This window comes from Corvus brachyrhynchos, unplaced genomic scaffold, assembly GCF_000691975.1.
Source record: "Corvus brachyrhynchos isolate BGI_N302 unplaced genomic scaffold, ASM69197v1 scaffold188, whole genome shotgun sequence".
Classification (NCBI taxonomy): domain Eukaryota; kingdom Metazoa; phylum Chordata; class Aves; order Passeriformes; family Corvidae; genus Corvus; species Corvus brachyrhynchos.
This window is the reverse complement of record NW_008239647.1, coordinates 396,594-416,503: the sequence shown is the minus strand read 5'-3', so window position 1 is coordinate 416,503 and position 19,910 is coordinate 396,594. Positions and strand designations below refer to the sequence as shown.

Genomic DNA, 19,910 nt, shown 5'->3' with positions numbered 1-19,910 from the left:
GACCTAGCTAAGAAAACTGAATGAAACACAACCCCCTTAACTAAGCAGAAATTACAATTTGATGCCAGATATGTACACTTCTAAGGATGGCAAGAAGAAAATTTTGCCATGGATGCGGGATAAAGGTGAATTTTAAGTATATGGGTCAATATGACCATAAAAACAAATACAGAAAACATGCAAAGGCATCAGTATTTTCGTCTTGATTTAAATCAGAGTAGAGTCATGGGTGTGCGCACAGGGGCCCTAGTGAGCTATCTGGTACTCAGACTTCTCCCCCAGCCACAAGCACAGTGTCTTAACAATTCCTTCAGTAAGGACAAGCAAGCGTTTTCAGGCTGAGCTTGCACTCACTAAACCTGGCCTAATCTGTACCACTGCTCTGAGCCTGTGATTATTTCTTAAAAGAAATCTGCTCTTGCAATCTCTCACCTGCAGCTCTGCTGACTTTGCAGTGCTTGAGGCCTTCTCACAGACATACCAAAAACAGCAGGAGAAGCAGCAAAGAGGGTGACAATGATGAATGGCTGCAGGGACCACCGACCATCCCAGACAGCAATACACCCCAAAAGACACATCTGGACCAAACCTCTTCCCCAATGACTCACAGCACAGAAGGCAGCCTGAAAGTCAGAGAGAGATGTGTCTACAGTGCTCAAAATATCCTTGGATGCAAAAATCCAAGGGACTGGTTAGTGAAGAACATCCCTGCAGTGAAGCAAGAAAGAAGTATACATTTTTATATTTTTCCATCTCAGCTGCAGCCCAATGCAACGTGTCATGACATCATCTTAGTTTACTCAAGTACAAGTGTTTTTTGCAAGCTGTATCTTTCTGAGATAAAATCAATTCACGAGATTCCAGTGGAACAGGATAGGAGGCACTTCATGGATCATAGCTTAATATTGTATCCAGGGAATAAACAAGGGTAGAGACTTTGATCCTGCCATATGCTTTCTGCACCTGTGGACACTGATTAAGGTTTGATAGGGTCTTTCCTACCAGACTTCTAGACAACCAGAAGTCTCTGAAATGGTCACTACCTGTTGTTTCCATCAGCCTTACTTTCAGTAATGTTCAGGGAGGGTTGGTGCTTGGAGACAAGTACTGACTGAAAGCTTGACAGCCCCTGCCATGTCAGTTATAAAGGCTCTGCTTAGCTCTCAAGGAAGAGGAAGCCATGTAATACCATTTTTTGTTACAGCCTAAGATCCATATGACTGCTGTGACATGACTGCCAGTTAAAGTAAGGAGTATTCACTCACAAAAGTTAAGGCAATTGGAACCTTAATGCATACAATTGTAGCATTAGCTTACAGAGGGATGTTCGGTTTTATTGAACCTGCTGACTTCACCACAAGACTTTGATTGACAGTTTGACTGCTTTTACATTCTTGCCTTTGTAGGGGGTGGTTCCCAAATGTAAAAAGCAGTATGGGTAGTCACGATGATCTAGTCTGACCTTCTGTTCAGCAGAGTCCAGCACAGGCTGAGGACTTTATCCAGTGATCCTTCCACTGACGCACAGCACCCTGGTTTACTGGGCATGGGGACTTAAGGATTTCTCAGGGGATGAAAAGTTGCTAACTCCACCTCTGTCTACTGGTTCATACCACAAGGTAAAAATGTCACAGCTCATTTCCACTTTGAATGTACAGGTCCTCACTTCAGCCTGAGAAAGATAAAGAGTGGTTTACACATCTGCACACGAAGAAAAAAAAACAAGCAAAGAACAGACTTTGAGGCAGGATGGAGACATAGTCTATTTAAAGCTGTTGTGAATTATTAAAGTTCTAAATTTTGCTTTTGGAGGAGTCAGAGGATGGTATGAACTTCTATACTTGTGGAGAGGAGGCAAGGTGTTGTGGAGATTTGGAATATAAAAAATAATCTCATGGATGATGGATGGATGGTCTGTCTGACTAGCTAAATAGTCAATTTTTTTATAAAATCATTTTTATAAAATGATTGAAGGACAGACTTGACAGAGCCCAGGTGGTCACAGACAACCTGTCCAAGGCCATGATAAACGTGAAGTATCAACAGTTTAACTATGGGAAAACACCTAGGATAACTGGTTGAAATTGAAGGGGATACAAAGACAACATGTAAAATGAAGTCCATGTTATTTCATGCATAAAGGATATTTAAATCCAGCTCTAGAGTATCCAAAGACAAGTTGCTTTTTTGTATCCAATCACTTCTACTTGAAGCCTGCCTGAGACTGTGAGGTACTTCTCTGTGTTTTTATCACTATTAAAAATGACATAGAAAAAGTCCCCAAACATTTAGCAGCTTTTTCTGAAGGTCACAGGACCACATGAACACCGAAGAATGTAAAACCAGTACCTTTTCAGCTTAGCCATGTTAATTTCTGCAGTACTACTCAGTTCTAAAGTGATTCTACTATCACACGTGTCAGGGAAGCCAGCATCATTCAGCCCCAGGGTTTTGCACAGCAGATCTTTAATGCTTTCATGACAAGCCATTTTCAAAACTTTTGTTGTGTAGTTGAAACAAAGATGACCTTTATCTTTTGCTTTTCTCCTTTTAAGGTCAGCAGCAGCTCTCTGATCTATTGACAATGGCACATGATGCCATTGAGGATGGCATTGCATGGAGGATATCCCATTGCTACCAATGATTAATAGTAGCATTGCACCTCCCTCAGGGTCACAGGTACTTAAAGCCTGAGAATTTGAAAATGATGGAACATCCCGGGTACAGATAAACTCATAAATCCTTCCAAGCCAACAAAAATTACCAGCTCTCTAGGAGTTTCTTCACAAGTCAGGGTATCATTTTCAGATTAACATGTGCATGTAACAAGAGTGGGCAAAGCAGATCACTGATAGGAGGTACCAGAGAAGTAGTTTAAGACTGATTATTGTCACTTTTTAAACTCTGGTCACTGTTGTTCACTTCACAGAAAGAAAATGTCAGAAAGACAATCATTTATTGTCCACTCTATCTGCATCTGTGGCAGACATTTCATTTGCAGGTGTGCTGGGAAGTACATTCTGAAGCACATGACATCCCAAAAACAGCAGCATAATAACATCACGAACCAGCTTCCAAAAGGGCTGCCTGTGGGAGTAGTGTATCAGTCATGTCATTCAGAGATATAGCTGCCGATTTTAGCCACCAAAAGCTTTTATTTCTGGTAGCTCTGTAGAAAAAATTTCATGCATCAAAGAGAGCTGGACTATGTTTAGGCTAGTGGATCGTCTAGAAATGGCTCAGCCACGAAAGCTCCACCTTCCTGGCTGTTCAGAGCTCCAAATCACTATGAAGAGACAGAGTCTTGCCTCCATCCTGGCAAGATGAGGGGCTATCCCTGTGGTGAGTCCATCTCTTGGGTCCACCTGAGATGTGGCCCCTAGAAATGTGAGAGCGGCTCTCACCCCACTCCAGCTGGGTGTGGGAGCTGGCAGGAGGAGGAAAGGCAACCCTCTTTCAACCCTCCTTGAGCTGCTTCTACAGCCATTCTGAGCTAAATACTGGAACCTGGGGGTACAGAAACCTCTCCAGGGGAGCCAGGCAGTCTGTTTGTGTAGGCTGACAACTATACTCAACTTTTTCGTAAACAAAACAGAAGGCATGTGAAATTGCAAAATGCTAACGCTCTGCTACACACTGTAATTTTCATCTGTGAAGTTGAACAGAGCTTTTCTGGATCCATAACAGAAAAGTCTCTTATAGTTCTCAGAAGCTGCAGTTTATTAAATTAAAAGTTAAAATGAAGTAGTTTTGTTTGCATCTTTTGTTTTTAATAAGAGTATAGGTTTTTAATAAGAGTACAACAAAAAAAGTTAGCCTGTTAGATACCCATTTTCAAAAACAGAATTTAGGAAGCTTGTTTTTCAGTGAAAACCTATAAATATTAATGGAATAGAATATTATTTCCTACGTATTTTTCATATGCCTTCTATAATTTCACTTTTCATTTTGGGGGAACTAGATCTACAAATTTCTGAGTTGTTCTACCTATAGATATTTATAATTAACAATGGCCCAATTAAGAAAAGCTTGAATATTTCATTGAATAGTCAGTCTCTGCGAAGTTTTGGTGCCTGTCCAGATCTGATTGAGCAGCAGTTAAATTTCCATAGCTTCTGAGGATGAAAAATAGGACTGAAACCCACAGAAAAGTCTGTTCTGCTTCCATTCCTGGCCTGGTCTACAGCAAAAGAAAGCACCTCATTTTACCTCTGTGGTGGAGTAGAGAATATAGTGGATTTTTAGGGAACTGTATGTGTTAACCCATCCTTGGAAGTAGCATTGAATTTCTAGTCTCTGAGTCCTCACAGAAGGTTGTTCCAGTTGAGATTTATCAAGACTGTAGTTACCATTATGTTTGTGACAGACACATGTATAAGGAGCATCCTATTACTGGCTCACGAAACTGTGTCCTGAGTATATATTCATCTATCTGTGCTCAGCAAAATAATGGTTATCAAAAGAGCTATCTAAAAATAGTGGGGCAAAAAGAAACAGCAGAAGGATTAACAGGCAGTCCAATCATAAAACAGAGGCTCAAATGATTTATCTAGCAGAAACATTTAAAAAAAAATCTTATGACAGAAAAGTCAACAGTCATAGGTCCCATAGTTTGCTAGTTAGCAAAAAGTCTCACAAACCCTCAAGCTTAATAATTCTGAATAGAAAATAAAAGCGAAGAAATTTCAGTGTGGCCATGAACTAAATCACAAGTGGGAAAAGAGGATCCAGTCCTGACAAGAGGTCTGTTGTGACTTAACTCTACCAAGCTCTTGATTTGTAGAAAAATCTGAAGGGGAACAAAATGAAAAGAAGGAACACATTAAGCAAAGTTACATGCAATTCTTATTTGGAAATGGATAGGGGGAGTGAAGCTAAGAAATATTTTTTCCCCCAAATTGATCCCTCTACCTTCATGTACCTTTCTGTGTTCACGTCACAGATGTTATCTTCCACCTTCATTCCTCTGCCTTTAGCTAAATGTTGTGAAGAACTCTGCCTTTTTGAACTGTCATTAAAACAAGGTATAAGAGACAGCACTGCAGATAAACATCATTGTGTGTCACCTGCTGAGCTGTGCTGCCACTGCCAGCAAAAACACAAAACATCACACACTCAAAATTGGGCAAAATATCTGAGAATGTATAAGGAGGCCTTTTTGTTTCACCTAAGTGGTTTTTTGTTTCACCTGTAGCAGAGAGGATGCAGTTGGGATGGGACAAGTGTGATATCTATTGCTCCTGTCAGAGAAGAGCTGACAAATGTGATGACTCCCAGGAGAGGAACTTCAGCTGGAGATTTTTAGCTCCTGCAGCTGTGACAGTGTGAGGCAGAGCTGCTTGGTTTTGTCTGGCAGATGGACTCATTACCTGTGCCAAACAATCCCCTCCCTGAAGGAGCTTGAGTAAAATATTTTGCATTAGTTGGATGTCTCCTGGACCACGTGTTCAAAGATCCTACAGGCACTAACATTGGATACTAGTAAACCCAGGGTACATTTTAACTCTAAAGTTGACTGGATATTTCAAATTGAACATAATTTTGGTGTTAAAATAGGGGTTTCTGCTAGATCCATTTTTTTCTTGCCTCTTGTAAGAAAAATGAAAATGAAAACTATAGCTGAGGGGTCCACAATGTTCTTCCTCTCCCTGGCACCTGTGAGTGGTGCTCTGCTCCCAGCCCTTGCCCTGCCCCTCCACCATGTTATCTGCTCCTTTCCCACTCATCCATGAGCAGCTGCCTCTTCTCCCTGCACACTTCAATCATCCCTTTGCCACTGAAGGAGCTGAAATCAGGGACAAAATGGGCTGGAAGGAGGAACTCTGTGGTGAGGTGGGAGAGAGCAAAGCAAATGTGATGAATTTAGGGAGCCTCACATCCAGGAGGAGAGTAATTCCTCAAGAGGCATGATGCATGGTGGAGATGGGACTGTCATTCTGACAGCTGTAGCATCCACAAAGAGATTTATAGCAACACTTCCACTTTCAAAAAGAAATACTTTTTTTTTTTTCCCATAAGCAAACAGAACAACTGTTATGGAGAATTTTCAGTCTGATTCTTGACAGAAACAGATGTTGCAATATTGGAATTTCCCATGGGAGAGATATTCCTGCATTTTGTTTGTTCCATTTTAAACAGGGCTAGAAAATAAAACAGATTTGGTACAGTGTTTGTTTCTTCATAGCTATTGCAGAGGCAGGTGTTTGGAGGATGTGTTAGACAGATGTTGCACACTGCTGCACTGACTGTAAGATCAATTACCGTTGATCTGGGTATTTTTAATCAGTTTTCAAATCTGCTCCTTGTTCGAAGTCAAGAACAGTCAATTACATTGTGGTTCTGTCCCATTATATGCCAGATTAAGGTTTGCTTTGGCTAAACTGAAGTACTAGCTTCAAAATTTCCTCAAGATAACATCTTTTGTTTGTGAAAGAGTAAATGTGATCTGATTTGAAAAACAGCTTGCAGCACTTTTGAGTATATGCCTCCCTGTCATCAGCAAGCTTAACTGAGGTTAAGCAGAGGGGAGAAAAATGGCAGGAGCCAGGAAAACACTTGTAGATCATGCCCTCAGGAACTTTTAAGTAGGAAGAAGGACTCCTGTAAGCTTCTGTGGCTTTTCTTGGACTCCCTTTGCTACCTTAAAACCATTGAAAATTTCTGGACTGAAATCACATAAGGAGGGTAGAAAACAGGTTTTAACCTAGTGCAGACATACGTGGTTTCACTAACTGATGGGCATGAAGCCCAGAAAGCATGTTAACCCAGCCTTAACTGGGGAGGTACAGGGACCAGCAAACTGTCAAGATCCAGGTCAGAATGGAAGCTATTTAAGAACAATGAAATAAAAGGATTTACTCTGAAAAATACTCCTGCTGTGGCATAATTGACAAATTAAACCACAGCCAACACAATCATCTATCATGAAAGAGCCCAAATAGGGAAAAAAGAGGAAAGGTGAACCAAAAACCATTATGTTTTAGTGAGGAAAAAACCCACCTCCCTAAAAAACAAACAGCTAAAACCTCATGTGCTTTCACTAGGCAGAGTTTGCGTAGCACAAAGTCTTCACCCCACACCAACCTGGTGTTGTACAAAAGTGCAGTACCGTGCCCTGAAATGGGACTGCTGCAGTCCCTCAGGCTTTAGTTAATACTCTTCACAAGCGGGAATCCTGCTCCCAGTGTTTATATCATCTTTCCCCTTGCAAAGAGTTCTTCACCTCACAGAATTTGCTAGTGTCCCCAGAGAAACAAAACTACAATTTAAACTACTAGCCATATGGATAGACTTGTGCCCTCAATGGGGGTCATCCCCCTAAGCAAATCATATGAGAGACAGACGCACTTCTGCATTGTTTTTCTTTTCTAGCAAAGAGATTGCAGCATTTCTAGTGCCACTGAGAATGCAGGAGGTTTGTCTGACACCACCCAGAGAAGATAGAGCTGTCCCTGTCCTCTCTTCTGCGAGCAGCAGCCTGCGACAACAGCCAGCCTGGGCTCTATGAGGTCCTGGGCTGGAGGAGCCAGGTTCTGAAGGTAACTCCTGGTGGCTATTCCTTCTTCTTCTTGCTCAGGGGCTGCCACATCATTGACTGAAACAGCAACCAGAGGAGGCTGCAAGGACCAAGGGATGGAGGAGAGAAGCAGGGGTCCTGTTGGCTCTATTGCCTGCTCAGCTTACAAGAACGTTTGGCCCCCTTTCAGGTCTAGAAGAGAAGAGGCACAGAGAGACAGGACAGTTCCAAGCCAATTTGTTTTCTCCTCTCCTCTCCCACTGCCCAAGCTTGGCAGTGCTCTTAAATTCCTCCTCCCCATGGCACTTCCAAGCTGCGAAACTCCACACCGCAGCAGAGAGAAGAGCAGGCATCAAGCTAATGACACATCCTTGCCCCAGAGTGACCAAGCTGGAACTCTGCCTCTACACACCCAAATTAGCAAGATTCTAGTTCTTTTGGACACTGGCAGCCATCCCAAGCCTGCAGTTCAACGAGTGTGGAGGCTGTGCATCTTTCTCATTCTGCACCAGCCTTCTGGAGCAGAGGCGTCCCCCACGCTCCCAGCCCCAGCAGAAGGACTGATTCATCAAGCCTGACTCTCTGAGGCAATCTGCCAGACGACAGAGCTGCTGGTGGTGTGTCTTGATGCTGTCAGCTGCCCATATGTCTATTGGGCAGCTACTGCCTGTGCAATCCCCACTCTGAGAAAAATTCAGAGCATGGTTTGGGATATCTACTTAAGAGCCAATTCCACAATCTAAACCAATTAAATAAATGCATAATTAAAAAAAAAAGTATTGGGTTGAGTAAATAGCACTTTTATTTGTTTTCTAGTCAAAATGAAGTAAATTATGAGATAATAAATATATTACAAAGCTCAGACAAATTCAAAGTGATGCAACAGGAAGGGGAGGGAGGACAGATGGGCAAATACAGCATGAATTCACACCTAATTCTGGCTGTCTCAAACTGTTCATCTCTGCAAATAAACTAATCTGTAAACCAGGAGCAGCTGAACAAAAGAGGCTTGGGGTAAAGCCTTACCTTGCTGTCTCCAGGGATTTTTCAGCCACCCTAAAGCACGTCTGTAGCCATGTAGTGGATGGACTTTTTTCCCACCCAAGGATACCAGACTAACATCTCTCTTGCCCAGCACAAGTGCCTCCATCTCTGCTGTTGTGGCACACGGGTGATTTTGCTTCCACTCTGCAGTGCCCTCTGCCAAAAGCCAAAGCCTGTTTCCTTTCTGGACAGAGCCACTTTATTGGATTCTTGTCAAATGTTCTAGGATATCATATTAGGATATGATCATGCTGTGACTCTGGGAGACCACTAGGGCTGTGACAATAGGGCAGATCAGCCTGCTGGCCAGGCTGCTTTTCTCTGCTATGAAAATCAGAATATTTCATGTTAAACATATACAATTCTCAATGGCATTATAGTTTCAAGGTTTCTTTGGATAAAAGCAGTAGCCTGCTATCCTCAGCTAGGGCTGGATTACCATTTTGCTTGGCTCTATAATGGATTATTATGGATTTCTGGGTATGTGTCTGTACTGTGTTCATATTAGACCACAGAACAAGACACATTTGGGGGAAAAGGGTAGTACGACAATGAAATAACCCATATCTTGTTTTCAAAGACATCCATTACCTCATATTTTCTTTCTTTACTACTGAAAATTTGAGCTACATTTCTCCTGCGCCCTTTTAAGAACAAAGAAAAGATAAATGACTTCCTTGTAGTACAAGCCTTCATTGAAAACCTAAAAGTACAGCACTTAAAAAATTACACAGAGCATGAATCTGATTTCTGCCTCAAATTTTAAGTTCCTCAGCTTGTCTGAATCCTCTTCTTTCATCCTTCCCTAATAAAAGCATTAACACAAAGACTATTCACCGTCAACATCCCAATTGAGGCCCCAAAATAGGTTGAAATGTTGCATTCAGCTTGTACTGTATCACCTGAAAAGAGACTTTTGCTCACTCTGAGTGCAAATGTTTTGCTCAGAAAATCTGCCTTTTATAGGAAAATCCAAAAATAACCAGACTTGTAAGAGCTAAAGATAATACTTTATAATATAATTTATTTAGTCCAGTGAATTCTTCTCTTTTTTTTTTTTTTTTCCCCAGTGCTGTGCCTTTTCCAGTTCTATATTTTTAAGTCATTTCTCTAGGAAAACAAGCTGTATAATTGCTATTATGTGTTAGGGTTAACCAGTTCCATCATTGTGCATAAAAAGTACATTTTCTTCAGAAAACAGCCTGAGCATACAAGCAGAAAGCCTGGTGTGAAAGAGAAAGGGTATAATAGGAAATTCAGAGCAAGCAATTAGGGAGGTAGGTAGGTCTGCAGCTACACCAGTGAAATAAGGCACTATGTTCTGGCTGCATTTGTAATTTTGACTTATTCTTGCCCTGCCATCTTCCTTGTCCTGTCTCATGTACTTGATAGATAAAATAGTCCTACATAACTAAATAAATATAATTACATGCACAACCCTCAAAACAATAGACTCACAGCAAAAGCTCAACTGTTCAGCACTGGAAAGACAAGGAGTAATAGGAACCTGCTGCAGGAGGAGCAGGTGCCCTCCTCCAAGACCCTTCTACCAAGAATCTAAAACAACATCAGCTTGGAAATGGGTAGAAAAGGCCTTCCCATGACTTCAGATGGGAGCTGTATGGGGTGAGGTGTCAGAAAGCTGGGGAGGTAGGAGCTGTCAAGGCACCCGCTTTCACCTGCCTACAGCCTGGAACCTGCACGTGAGCAAGTGGGAGCTCAGTTAAGCAGAATGATCTCAAACTGGCAAGGCAAATTTTAGTAATATAGTGTTTTAGAGCACAATAAGCTTTTAAGCCTTTTTTAATTTATCACTCTATTGTAAAACACTTGTGGATAAAAATAAATTATCCTCTCCCTCAAGCAGGTATTTTTCATCCATTACTTTTACTATTGGTTCAACACACTTGAAGGGGATTTCTTAGTAGTCTGAATTTGCAGTGACCCAGTTGAAATGAAGGTTGAAGTGAGGGGAGGGAGGAAGTTCTCAGCTACAGATTTAGAAAGACTAGGAGTAGTTGTCACACTCTGTGGTTACTGATACCTTCTCCATTCCTCCTAAAAGGACACAGATATCAGTAGATGTGACGCAAAATGAGGAAAAGATTAGAGTGGATCTCTGACACCAACTAGAATTCAATGGATGAACAATAGAGAGAACAGGAGTATTGGGAACTTGCTGTAGGCACTGAAATGAAAACTTGGAGATCGTGGGGCATCTTGGGTGGTTAAATGTGCATTACATATACAAATTATGGATATTTTAAAGCTTTTCATTTAGGGATAAAATTGTTGATTCACCTGAAGCTAAATAAAATCTTATTTCACTAGTTAATTTTGGCATCAGATGCAAAATTTTTTATTGAAATAAAGGGTGGGGACAGATATTGGCACTTAGGTTCAGAGCATCTGAGAGAGGGGATGTGTCAGATGTTATGGACGAGAACCAGCTCATCCTGAATTCCCCTCAAGTGAAAATGCTCAGCCTTTAATGAGCTGAATTAATAATTGGTAGCAGAGATAAAACAGGAGTAGTGCTGTCTTATGCTGAATCACAGAATTACAGAATATTCTGAGTTGGAAGCGACCCACAAGGATCATCAAAGTCCAATTCCTGGCCATGCACAGGACTGCCCTGAGAATCACATCATGTGCCTGAGAGCATTGTTGAAAGTGATTCTGATTTCCTCTCCACCTTGTGCAACACCCCTAGATATGGAGTGGGATGAGAAACAGGCTGTTTGCCTTCATAGTCAACTTCTGAGGCTGAGCTTGGGGGTAGAACTGTAGCATCCAACTTCTCCACAGACCTCAGTAAATGTTATTTGGCAGGAGCTAAGCTTTGAAGGAGATGGGAATGCCTCCAAGGCGGAAGCAGGTGCTGTCCTGCCCTGCCCTGCTCTGCTGGGGCACTGCAGCATGGTGGGCAGCAGTGCAAGCACCCTCTCACGAGAACTCACATACATCTCACATGCTCGTGTCAGGGGACAAAGCTCCTTTAGGGATAAGGGGCCATTTAGTATTTCTGTGTCAGCGATCAACCAAGAAAATGGTCTGGGCAGCATCCACATGGTCTGCCTCTGCTCATCATGAACTGGATTGCTCTGACCATTGGATTCCTCATCAGTTTCTCTACAAGCACCAAGTGGATGATAGTTGTCACAACAATCTAGGATGACTTTAGGAACATTACTGAGATGTACATTTACTTTTCTTGCATATATTAATTTTTTATATATTTATTTCCTATTTTATATTTCTATTTTCCACTTCATTTTCTGGTAATACGTGTAATTTTTCTCATTTTCACTACATTTTCTTTTTTATTCTTTAAAGATTTCTCATGTTGCAAGTGGGGTGGTGGAGAAAAAAACAAGTACAAACAAAAGCCAAACAAAAACCAAAAACCAACCCAAAAAACCCCTGTGCCTGTACTTCCCCCAGCAAAAGAAAGAAAACAAAAATAAAAGACTAGATAAAAATGTTTTCATCAGACACAAATAAAACCCCACAGTCCCAGAATACAGGCTTCTATGAAGCAGCTTCTTCATTATGACTGATGCCTTTCAGCAAGCTTGCTCTTGCTGAGGGTACTCTAGAAGCCAATATACACTACTGCTGCAAACCACTCTCAAATGATCTGAAGTACCAAATGTCCATGTCAAACTTCTCTCTGCACTGATTATATAAATTTTGCTTCCCTTTAGGACTGTGACTTCATGTTTCTGTTTTTACAAAGTGGCTCTCTCTACCTATCAAATACACAAGTTTAATACCTGGTGATTAATGTCTTCATGTGATGTCCTTCCTCCCAGTTGTTGTTTTATTTAATGTTTAAATATGCAAATGCTTTGGCCAAATCAAGGTTTGTATCCTGCATACAATGCAACTGGAATAGCTCAGCTCATGTGTTGAGGCTGAGTACGGAATTTTGCCCTGGGTGTGAGCCATGGAGGAAAGTCAGTGCTTAGTGAGGTTGGAGACAGGGGGAACTGAAAATTGGGTAGAAGTGTGGCAGGAATTTATCTGCAAGTCTTCATTTGTCTGAACCCAGTGACCGATTCACAGTAAAGACTGATATTCAGGTCTTTCAGAATAAATTAATCCTCTGTCTTTTCCAAAGTTAACTGGTACTCTGTATTTCTAACTTTCCTCAGAGAGAAAATGACATAAACACACTTTGCTACAGCATCAGGCTGTTGAGAAAATGTGCTCTACCAGCAACAGGACAGGGCTTCCTCTGTTTTCAGTCTTTAGCTGGAAGATCTCTACACAATAGTCTTTCCTAGCAAGAAGCATTAGACAATGGCACCCTCTCTGATGTTCAGTGTAGCACTGCTGTTTGAGAGAACATCCTCACACAAATTAGATATTCCTGAAGTTTGCAGCACTTAGTCATGAAGCACTTTCTTATTGACATGCACTTGACTAGAAGAGTGCATGGGTATATTTATACCACCATGCGGTGGGAAATTCAAGCTCAGTTAATTACTTCCTCCCTAGGTTAAAGTATCCATAAGTGCAAATGCTGAAGCTATTTTTTGCTCATGAAAAGGAACTGCACAATCACCTGATTGCTAAACTGCAGCCAGTGTATAACTGAGAGGTGACAGGATAGCGGGGATCTCTGTTCAGCCACCCTGTAAAGCACTTGCAGTAAAAGGAGCTGTGTAAATATAAATCATTATTATATTGTTTAAGTAATCAAATCCATGGCACCGTTGTTTAAATAAACTGGAGATGTGGAGCCATTTATTCATATTTTAATGCTTAGACTGCCTGCTACATAAAATATACATTTAAAAAATAAGCTTTCAGAAACATATAAAATACTTTTTTTTTTCCCAGTGATGAAGTTAGGGAGACTATAGTGCTACAGTAACTCTTAATTTGTACAGCTGTTTTCATCAATTTTTGGTATGAAATACCACAAAATAAAACAGACCTAAATCTCTCATAAATCTAATGGCAGTGTCATACTTCAGATGCACATTTTTAAATGGCTGCATCTTTACTTTAATTCAAAACGCAGCCAGAAGGCTCAGTATGACCTGGGAAGTTCTACAAAACACTTGCAGATTTATTCACTTTTGAAAAAGTAATGAATGTATATATTACACCAATGCCTGCTGGCCAAAACTGAGATTTGGTCTTCCATAATGTAGGGTGCTCTACACGTGAAAAAACCACAACCTCTCTCCCCAGATGCCTTACTTGAATTCAAGTGTTGCAGTTACGTAATGCTCCATCTTAATCATTCATGACTATCCCTGTTGCTGCAGACCACATAATGACTTCAAAGCAAGTCTCCCTATTTATTTATGTAGGCTCCTGGCTCCATAATATTTCCTAATGCATTTATCCTTGTGAAGCAAGGTGGTGCTATCACCCAGGTTACAGATGGGAAAATGAGGCTCAAAGATATTATTTTCTAAATTTTCATATTTCATTTCAATTCCTTATTCAAAATGAATTAAGCTTACCAGTGCCTAAGTTGCACTGATCATGTCTGATGCTTTTACACATCTAAAACACTTTGGAGTCTAGACTGAGAGGAGTAGGTAAGATTTCTATGCCAGAGGAGGTTTCCTAGTGTTCACTCCTTTAACCCTAAATCCAAGGACAGATATCGCTTTGTAGACCTTGGTCTTCTTCCATCCCTTTCTCTATTGGACAGTGGTTACTCTTTCTGCATGTTTTTCCTTCAAACAAGGCATGATTTTCAGTTCTGCAATTTGTAACAAACTTCTGGTCTCAGCTAAAAGAGATGGGTACAATACACAGTTACTGGCACTGGTGTTGGTATTACAGAAAAGTAGAAAAAATGGAAAGACTGCTGCATTAAAACCCGCAGAGTGCAGATCCAGGACCTACTCATTAGATCAGAACAGAATATACACCCTGAATGCATTGAAAGAGATAAAAACCTGCTATGAGCTTGAGCAAAGGCCCTGAGATAGCAAATACAAGGGAAGGTCAGATGGAAAAGCACACAAACAGTGCTCCTCCTGCTAATCCTCATTATAATGGCACTGTTATATATAAGCCAAAGTCCAGATTCTGGTACCATTTCAGCTCAGAGCAACCAGGAGGCCCAGCAGACAACACTTGCCACTACCTCCCAAACCATGAATTTTCATGGAGCCATTGAACTCCATTGTAGTTCCTTTTTGCACCATCCTGCCAGTGGAAGACCACAGCCGGAATGGAAGGGGGAATGGAACTGGTGTCCTGGGTGATGATCAAGGGAGATGTTGACATCAGTGGGGAGATGAGAACTTCTGCTTTCACTCTCTCACAATGAGTACAATGTTTGTGAAAAATTCTTAGCAGAGAACGCAGCAGATTTCTGTCTTTTTTGCATACATTTCTTCCTAGTGAAGCAGGATTCCTAAAAGCTGAGCACAGCTGATGTGTCTCAGTCCTGGAATACCGACTGTCTTAGCGTATATTAAGTGCCCATCATTTTAGCAGCTAAGCAGTATCACATCCCATTTAGCACATACACAGCATTTTATAGAACAGAGCTCTGTAGAAATCCTTTTCCCTTAGGTTTTTCTACACACCCATTGCAGTGATATGCATCTGACCAATTAAAGCAAAACAGCTTTAGTTAATTAACTCTAAGGGACTGAGTGGTTCCCTGACTGGAAGTTGTAAGAACTGGTTTTGATATTATGAGTACCATTGATTAACTCTCAGACGCTGGACAATCACTTCATCTTTCTGTGCTTCATTTTTCCCTTGTGCAAAATGTAGAGAAATAAAATTTGCTTTCTTTGGTGAAGTGCTTTTGAGAGCTGTGAATGAAAAGAGCTATGCATCATCAGTGACTCCTCAAAAAAGGCCTGATGGGAGATTTGTCAAAATAGCACTGTCCTCACTGAGCTTCTGAAAAACTGAGCCATAACCAAGTAAAGCAGCAAAGGGCCAAAACTTCACTGAGAGGTGAAAGTGGGAACATGATAAAAAATTTAGGGGCTGCCTAACATCTTGACAGCAGCTTGTTCTTCCATATCAGGCTGGCAAGATGGCATCTTTCTTCATTTCTGCCCGTGGCACACAATTCGTACCCAACCAACTCCTAGGATGCATGCGAGTGCTTTTGGATTGTTTGGTTTTTTACCCACCCCACTGCGGGGCTGGGGCAGCGTGATGCCAATCAATCCCAGCCCATCCCCCGGATCGAGTTTCCCGAAGAGGCAGACTCAGAGGGTGGGTCGATGGGCGGCTCAGAAGCCTAAGCTGCACCCTCTGGGCAGTGCCCGGGTCCAAGCCACCTCCCCCGGTTCGGGAAAATTCCCGGTTACTCGGTTGTTCAATGGTTCTCTGTTAGAACTCCCACCTCTCGGTTTACGCCAGTGGTTCTTGTTAAATTGTATCCTCCTCCTGGCTTGTAACTCATTGGTTGTTTTCCCCCTTCCCCGCTGTTTTCAAATTCCCTATAAAACTGAGGACAAGCCTCGGGGAAGGATCCCATTGCATTCTGTCCCTTCCGAGCTTGTTTGGGTTGTGAAACTTCTAACAATAAACCTGTTAGGAGCCAGACCAGAACAGCCTCTCTCTTCCTCTGTCTCCGAACTAACGTGAGCCGGTCCCATCGGTTCCTGCCGTGTTCCCTCTGCCGAGAAGCCAGCTAGCCAGCCCAGCCAGCAGCACCCATCCTGATGCCAAAGTCGCTTCAGCGACGCACAGAAGAACGCAGCTGGACTCTCTCTGACTGGGGGCACGCCAGAGCTCGTGCCTCGAGCACAAGAACTGTGTTACTGGCCATCCTCCTCCCTAGAAAATTGACACATCCAACCACTTCCAACATCTCACAACCCCTGCAAACTTCCCTTTTTGACTGGAGGGATATTCCTTTTCACTAGGGCAAATTCACTCCAACATCTCACAACCCCTGCAAACTTCCCTTTTGAGTACAATGAATATATGACTTACACATCCTTCAGAGTGTTTTTCAGCCTTACATTGTGCTTAAGATCTTAATTACTGCTGAGTTTTTGCAAAAAGCATTGCCTTGGGGAAAAAAATGGCCTTAGCATGTTTTCTTTCATTTTATTCCTAATACTCTATCATTACTTAACTTTATCTTATCCTTTCATTCTACTTAACTCTGCACAGTTGCAAGTCCCGAAGCTAACACACTGGTTCCACTATACATTAGCCAGAGCAAAACAAATAATTTTCACTTTCAAATTGATGTGATTATTTCAAGATATTTTTATAATTGAGGAATGGACGTGGACAGAATTGAATTTCCTCAGATTAATTTAGTATTTGAATAAATAACCTTTAAAAAAGGTTCTTTGAACTTGCTGGTCAATATTCCAGCTTTCGGCAATGAATGAGTGAATTTAGAGTAGCTAGAGAGATCACTTTATTCTTTCTGTTCTACAACTGATTCAGATAAAGGTATTGCTGGCACAAAATTTTGTCCACGTCAGCTAAGCATTCTGGAGAACTTTCATTTAGATTTAATTGTAGGAGAAGGGTGAGTGAAAAATGTCACATGAACGTTTACTACCTCTCCTTTTGACTTCCTCATGCTAAAGAAAACCACCCTGTGGTAAAGAAGAAAATAATAATGCCTGGTGTGGGATCTGGAGGCTGAGTACCATGACTTGATGAGTGCCTCAGCTCTCCCTGCAGGCAGCGAGAGAAGAACAGAGTAGCCAGCAGGTAATAACACCAAACCTACCATGAAAAGCAATGGCTTTGACTATATTTTGGCCACAGTTTATTCTCAAATTAGAGTCAAACCCCAAATTCCATTATACCAGGTCCAATTTTTCTCCAGTGCTTCAGGATGCTTAAAAAGCTATGAGTCTATATGTTTGGTTCTACTTTTCCATGAGATTCTGACTTATGCTGGTAGACCATATACAGCCAAAGAGACAATTCAATTCAATACAATCTTTGCAATAAAAAGGAAGGGAAGGGTGGTTTCTAGGGATTCATCACTAGCATGAAGATAATATGTCAATCATTCTTCCAATACAGAAGAAGAAAACAGTACTACTGTTTTCCTGTACTGCTCCTACATATTTTTAGCCCCTAAAATTTATTGCTGCTTCCCTGCAAGAGCGACTCCTGCTTTACGTCATTAAAAGTCAGAGGTGGTATAGAACTGGAGGAACATAAGGATCATTCAGGGTTTGCTTTTGAAATTATATCTACCTCTTCTTGCATTTAATATGGTATGAAAAATTAAATGCACCAAAGTTGCCAGTCGTTATGGTTGTGTAAGACAGATGTTAGTGAAATAAGAAATGAGCTCTTTCATATACGTGCAAAATGTCTTGTTAGCAACCCCAAATCTTGAATCACAGAATAATTAGAGCCTGTGTTATGGGTAGACAGCATAAACTTCCTCCCACATCGCTTCCTCTCTAAGTAGTCTGTTTCAATCCCACCTACAGGAGGTGGAAAGGGAAATTTCTGACTTCTAGCCTTCAAGTTTTCCTTTCTTTGTTAAGCCTACTAAGGAGGCTATCAACTCCAGTACTATTTTTTCCCAAATTGAAAATGTCACTGAAAACAGCTGTTGGAAAATAAATACTGCAGAGATTTGCAATGTGTGACTTGGACAGAAAAGTCATGAACAGACCAACAGGAAAACTGACAGAGAGAATACAAATTTATCAGACACCACTAATGCTACCAGTGGCAGTGACATCTCAATTCAGAGTCAAATCAATAAAAAGTCAAAAAGATTTTTTTTATGCTGATTTCCGCCCCCTGCCATCATCAGAGAAACAAACAACAACTCTGCATTTACCTGTAGATCAGAACTTCATCATCTGAGCAGTTATACTGCAGCTGATACATTTTTACCCGAGGGGCCGACTTGCTGACTGTCCACTTGACCAAAGCTGAGGTAGTGGTCACATCTGACACCAGGACAGCCCTTTCTGGTGGGCCTTTTGTTTCTCCGCGATTGGACTTGGTGGAGCTGGTGATGTCCGAGAGCCTGGATTTCGGTGGAGCTGCTTTGCCTGTGCCATTGCTGAGATGGGGAAGCTGAACAATTGAGAGTTCAATTGTTGCAGTGGACTCTCCTGCAGCATTGGCTGCTATGCATGTGAAAGTTCCATAGTCCTTGGAGGTGGTGATGTGTATATCTAAAGTGCCATTGTCGTAGACAGCTGTCCTCGAGGAGTTTCCGATGAGACGGTCATCAGGGGCCACCCAGTGAATGATGGGAGTGGGATCCCCAATGGCTTTGCACTTCAGTGTGGCAGTTTGCCCTTCTAAAACCAGCAGCTTGTGAGTATGTTGTGTAATAAGAGGAGGCTCGCAAACAAATTCCTCTTCCCGTACATACCAGAAGTACCTTCCCTTTAGACTTGGAGGAGAAGCACAAGTTTCCATATCGTCGTCTCTGTCAAGTCGCCTTAACCACAGTAGCTCACAGTTGCAATGCAGTGGATTGCCCCCAAAACTGAGGGACAGAGGTGGAGAAAACGGGGTAACAATCAATGGAATTACTTGTGATCTGGCAAATATAGGGTCAGGAGGGAGTTTCTGAAGCCTGTTGGACGTTAGATCCAATCTGGCCAATTTCTGAAGATCTGCAAATGTCCCCTCTGTTATATAATCTATTAGGTTGTGATCTAAACTGAGCTGGTGCAAGTTTATCATCTTTCTTATAGATTCCCAGGGAATGCTTCGGAGGTTATTGTAGGAAAGGTCTAAGTCCTCCAGTGTCAGCAAAAAATCCTCAAAGGCTTCATCAGAAATGCTGCTTAGCTGGTTGTTGTTTAAAATCAAATGCTGAAGGTTAATTAAACCTCTTAAAGTATCCTCTTCAATCTCAGGCAACCTGTTGCTGTCCAGATGTAAAGACCGAAGGCTCTCCAAGTCGGTGAAAGAGTAGGGCTGTATGTAACTAATGGTGTTTCTGGACAAAGTAAGGTCAACAAGTCCAGACATATTGGCAAAATCTTGTCTGCTGATATTAATAATAAAGTTGCCCCCAAGACGGAGTTCAACTGTCCTTCGATCTATGTCCAGAGGTACAAAAAGGAGACCCTTGGAGGGACACAAAGTCCCCAGTGACTCAGACAGGTTCTGACAGACACAATATTTGGGACAAGCGTTGACTGTGACAGCCATTCCAAACACCAGGATGCCGCAGAGCAATTTTTCCATTGTAAATCACGCAACAGTACCTGAAAGAAATGAAAAGAGTTAAAAGAAACATCAGCAATTATGATATGAATACCTTTCCTCTTATGTTTTGCCTAACATCTACCTCCAGAGAGACTTTGTGATGCCTTCTCTCAGGAGTAACACCTAAAGGCATCAGCCCTCCATGATGGGAAGTTTAAGTGTTATAAAAACACTA

The 19,910-nt window shown here is 41.7% G+C and overlaps 1 protein-coding gene across 10 annotated transcripts in view; it reads right to left on the bottom strand.

The window, feature by feature from the left end:
* LRFN2 (leucine rich repeat and fibronectin type III domain containing 2) overlaps positions 1-19,910 on the bottom strand; it is a 154,403-nt gene that overhangs the window by 17,858 nt on the left and 116,635 nt on the right. For all 10 annotated transcript variants that reach the window (XM_017742352.1, XM_017742354.1, XM_017742353.1 and 7 more), the window contains one exon: positions 18,342-19,734. In XM_017742352.1, the coding sequence (XP_017597841.1) occupies positions 18,342-19,714 (1,373 nt within the window). In that variant the 5' untranslated portion in view covers positions 19,715-19,734. The remainder of the gene's footprint in view (positions 1-18,341; positions 19,735-19,910) is intronic.